Source organism: Pygocentrus nattereri, chromosome 1 (assembly GCF_015220715.1).
Source record: "Pygocentrus nattereri isolate fPygNat1 chromosome 1, fPygNat1.pri, whole genome shotgun sequence".
Taxonomy (NCBI): Eukaryota; Metazoa; Chordata; class Actinopteri; order Characiformes; family Serrasalmidae; genus Pygocentrus; species Pygocentrus nattereri.
In genome coordinates, this window is record NC_051211.1 from 128,021 (window position 1) to 139,529 (window position 11,509).

Consider the following 11,509-nt stretch of genomic DNA (forward strand, 5'->3'; position numbering starts at 1 on the left):
GTGACTGACTGACTGACTAACTGCTTGGCTGACGGCTGCCTGACTGACTGCCTGGCTGACTGACTGACTGACTGACTAACTGCTTGGCTGACTGACTGCTTGACTGACTGACTAACTACTTGGCTGACTGTCTGCCTGACTAACTGAATGCCTGCCTGACTGACTGCTTGGATGACTGCCTGCCTGACTGACTGAATGCCTGCCTAACTGACTGGCTGACTGCCTGTCTGACTGAGTGACTGCTTGGCTGACGGCTGCCTGATGCCTGCCTGACTGACTGACTGACTGCCTGCCTGCCTGCCTGACTGCCTGACTGACTGACTGACTGACTGACTGTCAGTCTGACTGCCTGCCTGACTGACTGACTATCTGCCTGCCTGCCTGCCTGCCTGCCTGCCTGCCTGACTGACTGACTGACTGACTGACTGATGGAGTTTAATCTCAGGTTAATTCAGTCTGTTCACTCAAGGTTGGAGTGGAGATCAGTGAGAGTGAAAGTTGAGTTTAACTTGCTGACGGTGTCAGCGATGGTGAGCTGATGGTGCTATTTGTCTTCCTGTGCTGTAAATAGTAACTGTTTAGTCTCAGCAGCAGAACTGGCTGTAACCGGAGATCCTGTAGTCACGACACCAGATCTGTTACCGTGGATCCCTGTCAGAATCAGATCCCACCATTGTTCACAATCAAACAGAAATGAGCTGAGCCCCCCCTTCTCTCTCACTCTCACTCTCTCTTTCTGTGTGCATGCGAGTGAGTGTGTGTGTACAAGTGTGTGCGTGTGTGTGTGCGTTTGTCAGCGTGTTTGTGTGTGCGAGTGAGTGTGTGTGTGCGAGTGTGTGTGCAAGTGAGCGTGTGTGTGTGCGTTTGTGTGAGCGTGTTTGTGTGGGTGTGTGTGTAAGTGTGCATGTGTGCGAGTGAGTGTGTGTGTGTGCGAGGGTGTGCATGTGATTGTGTGTGTACAAGTGTGTGCATGTGTGTGTGCGTTTGTGTGTTTGTGTTTGCATATGTATGTGTGCGTGCATGTGTGCAAGTGTGTGCGTCTATGTGCGAGTGTGTGTGTGTGTGTTTTTTTTAATAATTAAAATAGTGTAGAATTTTGTTGTTACAGCTGCTAAACATCGTCTAAACATCACCACACACCATCTAAAGACTCCCGCACACCTCCTAAAGACTATTATACACAGTCTAAAGACTCCTGAACACTGTCTAAAGACTACCACACACCATCTAAAGACTCCCACACACCTTCTAAAGACTACTATACAAAGTCTAAAGACTACTGAACACTGTCTAAAGACTACCACACCCCATTTAAAGACTCCCACACACCTCCTAAAGACTACAGTCTAAAGACTCCTGAACACTGTCTAAAGACTACCACACCCCATTTAAAGACTCCCACACACCTCCCAAAGACTACTATACACAGTCTAAAGACTCCTGAGCACTGTCTGAAGACTACCACACACCATCTAAAGACTCACGCACACCTCCTAAAGACTACTATACACAGTCTAAAGACTCCTGAACACTGTGTAAAGACTACCAAACACCATCTAAAGACTCACGCACACCTCCTGAAGACTACTATACACAGTCTAAAGACTCCTGAACACCATCTAAAGACTACCACACACCATCTAAAGACTCCCGCACACCTACTAAAGACTACTATACACAGTCTAAAGACTCCTGAACACTGTCTAAAGACTACCACACACCATCTAAAGACTCCCACACACCTCCTGAAGACTACTATACACAGTCTAAAGACTCCTGAACACTGTCTAAAGACTACCACACACCATCTAAAGACTCCCACACACCTCCTAAAGACTACTATAAACAGCGTAAAGACTCCTAAACACAATGTAAAGACTCCTAAACACAGTCTAAAGACTCCTGAACACCATCTAAAGACTACCACACACCATCTAAAGACTCCCGCACACCTATTAAAGACTACTATACACAGTCTAAAGACCCCTGAACACTGTCTAAAGATTACCACACACCATCTAAAGACTCCCGCACACCTCCTGAAGACTACTATACACAGTCTAAAGACTCCTGAACACCGTCTAAAGACTACCACACACCATCTAAAGACTCCGGTACACCTCCTAAAGACTACTATACACAGCGTAAAGACTCCTAAACACAGTGTAAAGACTACCACACACCATCTAAAGACTCCGGCACACCTCCTAAAGACTACTATACACCGTGTAATGACTCCTAGACGCAGTATAAAGACTACCACACACCATCTAAAGACTCCCGCACACCTCCTGAAGACTACTATACACAGTCTAAAGACTCCTGAACACTGTCTAAAGACTACCACACACCATCTAAAGACTCCGGTACACCTCCTAAAGACTACTATACACAATGTAAAGACTCCTAAACACAGTGTAAAGACTGCCACACACCATCTAAAGACTCCGGCACACCTCCTAAAGACTACTATACACCGTGTAATGACTCCTAGACGCAGTATAAAGACTACCACACACCATCTAAAGACTCCCGCACACCTCCTGAAGACTACTATACAAAGTCTAAAGACTCCTGAACACCATCTAAAGACTACTATACACCGTGTAAAGACTCCTGAACACTGTCTAAAGACTACCACACACCATCTAAAGACTCCGGCACACCTCCTAAAGACTACTATACACCGTGTAAAGACTCCTAAACACAGTGTAAAGACTACCACACATCATCTAAAGACTCCTGCGCACCTCCTAAAGACTACTATACACCATGTAAAGACTCCTAAACACATGGACACATGGAGTTTAAAGGCTACCACACACATGCAGCGGTGTGCAGCAGCCTGTAGCCAGGATTGCTGGATTTTGTTTTTGTTTGGGGTTTTATTTGAATATTTTATAAATCTTATTCTCAATCTTAAATCTTAAATCTGCACATATGTTGATATTAAGCTGTAAAGATGATTTTGGAGATGTTTGTGTTTTGCCCAGAGTTACAGCAGCTCTGCAGGACGAGCGACTGGGCTTTGCCTGCTTGAGGAGCTGCACCGCTGACCCATTTGCCTGTGATAAATGGTGGTTTGGGTTTGGATAAATTAGTCTTTATAAAGAGCAGAGTGTATTTTTATGTTGTCTCTGTCGCTCAAACTCGTCCTGATACAGCGTTTAACACTGTCTCACTACAACCAGTCTGTTCTGAACAGTCCAATCTGAATGGACCGCTCGACTGAATCAGCACTGACACCGTCAGAACACTGCTTAGTAAAACAGTGATGTTTTCAGATCTTAGATCTTCACAGCGATTCTGTTCTGATCCGTTTAAACCCTAAAGGTATTAATAGGGACAGTAATAAGCTAAATACACACACTCATCATTTATCGGTTTCTTTCTGGGTACAGTTTGGGTTGTTATGACTGTTTTCATAGAATAAAGATAATTCAGGTTTACAGACACTCAGAGCAGGATTTCAGTGTGAAGTCTAAGATCAGTGAAACATCCCAAACATGTTTCAGCTCTGACCTTAATTCTGGTCAGTTCAGTGATCTGTTTGACTGACCGTGACCGTCTGAGTTCGGCTGAGTGAAACTGTGGCTTTTTCAGGAGGACGATATTAAAGATGGGCTGATTGGTGAATCCATGAAGAAGCTTCTGGAATGTGGGTTCCTGCAGTTTAACTCTTCACGGCACACAGGAGGCATTATTCTGCTCCCACTCAGCGGTGAAGAGGTGAAAGCCCCTCCCGCTCAGCTCAGCCCCTCAGACGCTGACGCTTTACTTTCTCACATAAAAACTCACTTATTTCTGTTCAATATAATATTTTTTTTCTATCACAGCAGAAAATTCCCAGAAAAACCCAAGAGCTGCGTCTATCTGTGCATCAGCTCATTATTAACCCTTCCTCAGCTGAATCAGGTGTTCTAGAGCAGGAGAACCTCTGTTGTATATAGCAGATCTGAGCACAGTTTGGGCCTTGCTTTGAGAATGAAGCCCTATATAGTAATTAAGGCATGTGTGTTTAACATTAAAGGAGAACTCCACCCATTTTACCTCTCTGTTAAACAGCCTGTTTGTGGTACTGCACCTTTAAGACTGTCATCCTTTATTGGGACTAACTGTGAAGCTGAATACATGGATGCATTTAAAGGTGCAGGTTTTCGTGACATCACAAAAACAATTTAGTTTAGCTCCACCCATTCACCTGGAATATGAAATATGGAACCGCTGTAGGCTGAATGGTTTGCTTTTGTGACATCACAGAAACAGCTCAGTTTACTGTCCATATAGGCTCTGTATTGACTGAAAATTGCACATTATGTTTTACATACTACATCAAATTTTTGCAAAAGTGAGCAAGTTCATTTTTCTATGATACCGGCCCTTTAATCCTCTCCAGTTTCACGAAAGATGAAAAGAACCCTGAAACCCAGACATCAATAATCACAATTCCCATCCCAAATCATGTTCCCAGTTTCTTGGACCCAGACTGAGCCCAAAACAAGAATTTCCAAAGCTGATTCACCCTTTAGTCCAAGGCTGGAAGGGGAATTATACCAATATATCAACTTTACTGCATAATTCAGTGGTGGAGGAGGTGATTCAGAGGTGGAGGAGGTGATTCAGAGGTGGGGGTGATTCAGTGGTGGAGGAGGTGATTCAGAGGAGGAGGTGATTCAGTGGTGGAGGAGGTGATTCAGAGGTGGAGGAGGTGATTCAGTGGTGGAGGAGATGATTCAGAGGTGGAGGTGATTCAGAGGTGGAGAAGGTGATTCAGAGGTGGAGGAGGTGATTCAGAGGTGGAGGTGATTCAGACGTCAATGTAAATATGAAGGGCTTCTTTGCAGCCGCTGAGCTTTTAGAGGTGGACGTCTGGTTCCTATCACCACCACTGTAACTCTAGAATGACTTTATGTATGAATGTATGACTCCTCCCTTTACAGTTTGGGTTCCCAGATCCAGAATAAACCTGAGTCCAGATTTAAAAGGGTTTGCATTGCAGATACTTTAGCCTGGACCTGATCCCAGTCTGGGAAAACAGCTTTCGGGGCAACAGTCAGTAATAAACATTAGCCGGAGTGCAGTAAGCGTCTGAAGGACTGAGGACCACAGTCTGAGCTCAGATTCGCTTCATAGTCTGCATTTGTGACACTCGGCTGTCAAAAGACGAGCTGCATCTCAAAGAGACTCAGGCAGCTTTAATTTATCAGCTATTGTCCTCCGAAAGCCTCTGGAGTCCTGCTGTGTTCAAAGGGGGAGAGGAGGGGGGCAGAGCGGAGGTGGTGGTGGTGGTGGGGGGGTTTGGGGTACTGACATCCCACTCTTACAATCTTAGAACGGAGAAGTTCAGAAATATAGCTTCCTAGTGGAATTCTCCGTTCCACCTTAAATGGTGCAGCCTGAGGCGGCAGAATGTAACTGCTGCACCATTTAAGGTGGAACGGAGAATTCCAATAGGAATGTAACTGCTGCACACTTCATATATATACAAGCATTATTGATTATTGATTGATTAGTTTATTGATAATCATAATGTCTCTTTAACACACACACACACACACACACACACACACACACACACACACACATCCTCCTCCTCCTCCATCCGGATGAAGCTCATGGCCCCTCCTCCCCTGTCGACTGTGGGGCGCGAGGCTGCTTTAACTTCATTGTTCAGCAGCGCTCGCGCTTTTCTGATGTTAATCAAAACCCGGCCGCCCCTGCCTGCGCGCGCACACACACACGTGCGAACGGAGAAGTTCAGCTAAAGCCCAAAAGCCGCAGTGCTGGAGTTTTTCTGAGCGCGGGATGAAACAGAAGCGCTGAGGCGCTTTTCCGGCTCGTCTGTTCAGTTTTAGGCGAAAATGCTCCGGTTTGGAGTCCTGCTCCTCCTCCTCGCGCAGCCCGCGCGCTGCTCCGCGTGCCCGCCGGGCTGCGCGTGCTCCGAGGCGGCTCAGACGGTGAAGTGCGTCTCGAAGGAGCTCCGCTTCGTCCCAGCCGGGATCCCCGCCTACACGCGCAACCTGTTCATCACCGGGAACCGGATCAGCCGCCTGGGACCGGGCAGCTTCGCGGGACTGGACAATGTGACCACACTGTCACTCAGCAACAACAGGTAACGTCCACCACGGGCGTTTCAAGGGCCAGTGCCTCCAAATTACCGAACTAGCGGAACGCTCCTCGCTGCCCTGCAGGCTGAGCGTGTAAACTGTGCTGATATGATAGAACAACACACCTGACGCTTTATCACGGGTTAAATAATCGCTAAATAGATGCCCATGCACTGTCACTTTAAATAATCAAAGAGGAATTCCACCCATTTCCCAAATTTGTGCACAGTGGTGGTGATGGGAACCAGGCGTTGCCATGACTACAACACAGATATAGACACTTTATTTACCATCCAGAACCACCAGAGAACCTACACGAGTCTTCTGAGCTTATATGGAATGCTGATGATGGAAAACAGTGGAAAATCTGGAATAATGAGTTTTCTTTGGGGACTATTTTGCCGCACAGCGCCCTGCATGTCTCCCTCCACCATGAATGGAGCTGAAGTTCTCTAAACTCTCATAAAACAGCGTCTCAGTCATCAGGCAGTGAATTCAGAACCAGTTCATGTAGGAACTTTCTGTAGGAGCTTTTAGAGGGATGTCTGGTTCCTATCACCACCACTGTGAACGGTTCTGAGTCTAAGTTTATCTAGAACAGAGCATTTCACACAGAACCGCTCTGGGTGACTCTGTTTACAGTTTAAACAGTTAATTAAGCAGGATTTCGGGAAATGGGTGGAGTTCTCCTTTAAAAGCCCCCGAAACACATGGGGGTACGGGGCTGTGTGGGTGAGTCTATGATCCATCCCTAATAATACTGGCTAATACATGTCGTTCCCAACCGGAATTTTTAGGGACACATGATGACGTCAGATGTTTGCTTAAAGGGCCACATCATGAAAAAGTCCAGTTTGGTGTAATGTGTGAAATGTTCGTACACAAGAGCTAAACCAGCGGAGCAGCCGGTTTCAGATTCATCCCTTTTGTGATGTCACATATTTACATATAACTGCCTTATTCAGCCTATAGCTGTTTAGCTCCACCCACTCAGAGTTAAAGTAATGAGGAGTGTTTGAGCTGCTTTCTGAATGAGACAGCCAATCAGAGCAGAGCTTATTTACATATATTCACAATCCTAAAGGCACAGTAACAAAACCAGCCTGTTTATTTGTAAATGATGAAGAGTTTACTGAAACTGACCGGAAGGTCGCCGGTTCGATCCCCAGAGCCGACAGCACATGCCTGAGGTGTCTGTGAGCAAGACGCCTTACCCCCCAACTGCCCCCTGGGCGCTGTGGATAGGGCTGCCCACTGCTCCGGGCAAGTGTGCTCACTGCCCCCTAGTGTGTGTGTCTATTCACTAGTGTGTATGTGGTGTTTCACTTCACGGATGGGTTAAATGCGGAGGTGGAATTTCTCCGTTGTGGGATGAATTAGGGTCTCTTAATCACTTAATCTTAATCTAAGATATGGTGATACTTAATATGCAGTTGAAGGCAAAACTTTTCAGAGTTCATCGTCTACAGGAACACTTCTGCACTTTTAAAGCACAACTACTGTTTAAATGTGCATGTTAGTCATTTCCTAGCGCGCGATAGCACTAGCAGTGTAATGTGAGGGTTAGGGTTAGGGTTAGGGTAATGTGAGGGTGAGGGTAATGTGAGGGTTAGGGTTAGGGTAATGTGAGGGTGAGGGTTAGGGTAATGTGAGGGTTAGGGTTAGGGTAATGTGAGGGTGAGGGTAATGTGAGGGTTAGGGTTAGGGTAATGTGAGGGTGAGGGTTAGGGTAATGTGAGGGTTAGGGTTAGGGTTAGGGTAATGTGAGGGTGAGGGTAATGTTAGGGTTAGGGTTAAGGTAATGTGAGGGTTAGGGTTAGGGTACTGTGAGGGTTAGGGTTAGGGTAATGTGAGGGTGAGGGTTAGGGTTAGGGTAATGTGAGGGTTAGGGTTAGGGTAATGTGAGGGTGAGGGTTAGGGTAATGTGAGGGTTAGGGTTAGGGTACTGTGAGGGTTAGGGTTAGGGTAATGTTAGGGTGAGGGTTAGGGTAATGTGAGGGTTAGGGTACTGTGAGGGTTAGGGTTAGGGTAATGTTAGGGTTAGGGTAATGTGAGGGTTAGGGTTAGGGTAATGTGAGGGTTAGGGTTAGGGTACTGTGAGGGTTAGGGTTAGGGTACTGTGAGGGTTAGGGTTAGGGTACTGTGAGGGTTAGGGTACTGTGAGGGTTAGGGTTAGGGTACTGTGAGGGTTAGGGTTAGGGTACTGTGAGGGTTAGGGTTAGGGTAATGTGAGGGTTAGGGTTAGGGTACTGTGAGGGTTAGGGTTAGGGTACTGTGAGGGTTAGGGTTAGGGTACTGTGAGGGTTAGGGTTAGGGTAATGTGAGGGTTAGGGTTAGGGTACTGTGAGGGTTAGGGTTAGGGTAATGTGAGGGTTAGGGTTAGAAAGTGAGTATTTACATAGATGTGTTTAGTACTGCGGCGCAGAGACTGAGAGTTATTGATCTTATTAATATTCAGTGCAGCAGCTGGTCAGTGCTGCAATGGCCGTAAGGTGACTCGCGATAAATCACCTACATAAACACACACGGTCATCATAAATGGACCTCATGGGGAAAAACACAGAAATATGGAAGATCAGCCCTTTAATTGCCCCAGAGAGCTTCTGCTTCTCTCCCCTCCTCCTGCGCAGAGCAGAGTGGTGATCCTCTTTTTCTCTCTACAGAATATCTGAGGTGGCGTCTCACACCTTCTCCAGCCTGCACAACCTCCGATCTCTGGATCTCAGCAGCAACCAGCTGGCGCTGATCCACCCCGAGGCATTCGCGGTGCCGGGCCTCATGCTGAAGGAGCTGAATCTGAGCAGAGCGCTCTATAACCACTCCTCTGTCATGGACCTGGCCACCTCACTGCGCTGGAGTGGCCTGGAAGGCCTACAGAGTCTGGACCTGTCTGGCAATGGGCTCATCTACCTGCCCCCTCGCATCTTCTCCCACCTGAGCGGCCTGCGGCGCCTCCAGCTGGCCAACAACTCCATCGTGTCCATCTACAATGAGACATTCTCAGGCCTGGGGCAGCTGGAGGAGCTGGATCTGAGCCTCAACGCCCTGAAGATCTTTGGAGACGAGGGCCTGGCGGAGCTGGAGCATGTTCCTGGGGCGAAGCTGCACCTCGGGGACAACCCGTATATGTGCACATGCGGGATCGAGCCCTTCACCGCCTGGCTGAACGCGTCGCGGGTGCGCGTGGTGGATGTGGAACGCCTGGTCTGTCTGTTCCCCGTGGAGCTGCGCAACACCTCCCTGCTGGCGGCGGGGTCACTAGTGCTGGGGTGCCACCGGACAGGAGAGGGTGATAATCTAGCCCTGCAGACGTCCTACGTGTTCCTGGGCATCGTGCTAGGCTTCGTGGGGCTCATGTTCCTCTTTGTGCTCTACCTGAACCGCAAAGGCATCAAAAAGCGTGTCTACGACATGCGGGACGCCTGCAGAGAAGTGTGGGAGGGCTATCACTACCGATACGAGATCGACTCCGACCCAAGGCTCTCCCAGGTCTCCACCACTGCAGACGTCTGATCTGGACTCAGCTTGGACTCTTTTGATCCTGAGCTCCTCTAAGCTCCTGGACTTGCTTTCAATCTGGAGGAAATCAGTGAATAACTCTGTGTCTGTGTCTAAATATGAACGTATTCTTGTTAAAGTAGGATTATTATAGGCTTTTTCCACTCTATGAAAGCATGCACTGCCTTTTCTCATGTTCAGGAGCCGTAACAGCAAGCGCACTGCGGCCTCACAGTGACCGGGCCCGCTGGTGGACTGTCCGTTTTAAAATAACAGCAACACTTCACTGAAGGGCAGCATTCATAAGGCTGCAATACACTTACATTGTAACTGACATAAACCTTTATAGATGTTTACAAAGGCTTATTCCAGAGAGCGTTAGTCTAAAATCACATAAAAGCTGAAATACTTGGGGGAAATGTAATGTTTTTTCTGGTTAATATTGCAATTATTTGCTAAAAATGAAGGTCCATTTTTCCAGAAAAGCAGCACATGCGTTTGCTCAGGCTAGAGGGACTTTATGGCTGCGTTCATTTCTTCACTTAAAACTTAAAATTGCAGTTCCAATGTAAAAGTGATTCATCATCATCATTGATTAGAGCAGAGAAGTGATGACTGACACTTGTTACAATAAGCTTTTAGAAATGTTTACGTAGCTTTAAGAGCGTTATTATGAAAGGTTAATGTACACTGCCCTTCAGTAAAGCGTTAGGAGATGCTTCCAGCTGTCCGTTACGTCCACAGTCTGAGTACAGATAAGTGCCTTTGGTCAACCAGAGACATGCTGACCATCACGCCATTCCATCTAGATCTGAGAGGCGTTTACAGCCTTTAAAGCACATCTGGGCGAATTTGTGAAAATATAACATCACAATACTTCAAAGAAATTTTCACAATATATCACTATTTATTTTCTCTGGCATTTGATCTTGTTGTTTTGGGATATAATTTATCACGATAAATAACTATGTTGTCATATTGCCCAGCTCTACTTTAAAGGAAACAGATTGTTCTCCAAACACACTGATTTGGCCCTGAGAACCGTTCTAATGCATGCTGTCGCTGCATGTTCCTCACAGAGCCGCTCGGCGCTCCGTCCCTCTGCCTGCAGGGAGCCTGCGAAGAATGTGGCTGCCTTTCTCTCCGTGGCATTCCAGCTGGAGGATAACCTTCTCCACAGCTCTTCGCCATTGTGCCGGATAAACGGAGAGCGAGAGACAGAAATGAAAAGGAGGATCTTTCAGGGAAAAGGAGCCAGCTGTGGAAATCTCTGCTCCTCTTCTGTTTCTCTGCTTTTTTTCCCTTCGGAAGAATCTTTGCTTTGTTTTTATTCCTCTCATTTTTATTGTCAGGATGATGAGAAGCAGCCCTGGATGAGGGTTTGCTGAAGACGGCGGTCGGCCGCTGGCCCTTTGAAGGCCCAGCCTGACTCGGCTCCTCCAGAGCTCGGCAGCTTTTTCTGTTTAAGGGACTTTGTGGTGATAAGATACAGATGAATCCGGGGGGCCGCCTCGCTTAAGGGTCCCCTTCCCTTTTTCTGAGTACAGCAGAAAAATGCAGCGGAGTGGACCCTCCAAACGTGTACCTGATGTTCTATAGAACCAGCAGCGTGGACAGAGAATGTGCACAGTTTGAAATGTCTTTTTAAAATGGGAATAAAGCTCTGATTAAACCCTGAACCACAACACAGTGCTTTAAAAAGCCCTTTAGTGTAGGACTGGGCTGGAGGAGCGTCCAGAACCCAACCCGGGCCACTTTTCTAAAGTCTGTTACAATTAATGTTACTGTAAGCGCGTCACTTTTTTAGAATTCTTACCGAGAATATTTATCCGTGCCTGATACTCGATGCCAGAACAGCAGGGCTGAACGATTCAGTCTGTAATGAAAAAGAGACTTACGTTCTA

At 47.0% G+C, this 11,509-nt stretch overlaps 1 protein-coding gene across 1 annotated transcript; it reads left to right on the top strand.

Annotated features, from left to right (window-relative positions):
• The first annotated feature begins 5,663 nt into the window (after positions 1-5,663).
• On the top strand, positions 5,664-11,284 carry tpbga (trophoblast glycoprotein a). Its single transcript, XM_017686565.2, has 2 exons — positions 5,664-6,112; positions 8,771-11,284. Exons 1-2 carry the CDS (start codon positions 5,862-5,864, stop codon positions 9,618-9,620), a joined length of 1,101 nt encoding a protein of 366 aa, XP_017542054.1. The 5' UTR covers positions 5,664-5,861; the 3' UTR covers positions 9,621-11,284.
• The last annotated feature ends 225 nt before the right edge of the window (positions 11,285-11,509 follow it).

What these genes read in the sequence shown, in the direction of transcription:
- tpbga (XM_017686565.2), top strand. Translation starts at nt 5,862, where the DNA reads ATGCTCCGGTTTGGAGTCCTGCTCCTCCTCCTCGCGCAGCCCGCGCGC. An exon ending in CTGTCACTCAGCAACAACAG is followed by an intron (nt 6,113 to 8,770) that starts GTAACGTCCACC and finishes TTCTCTCTACAG; the next exon opens with AATATCTGAGGTGGCGTCTC.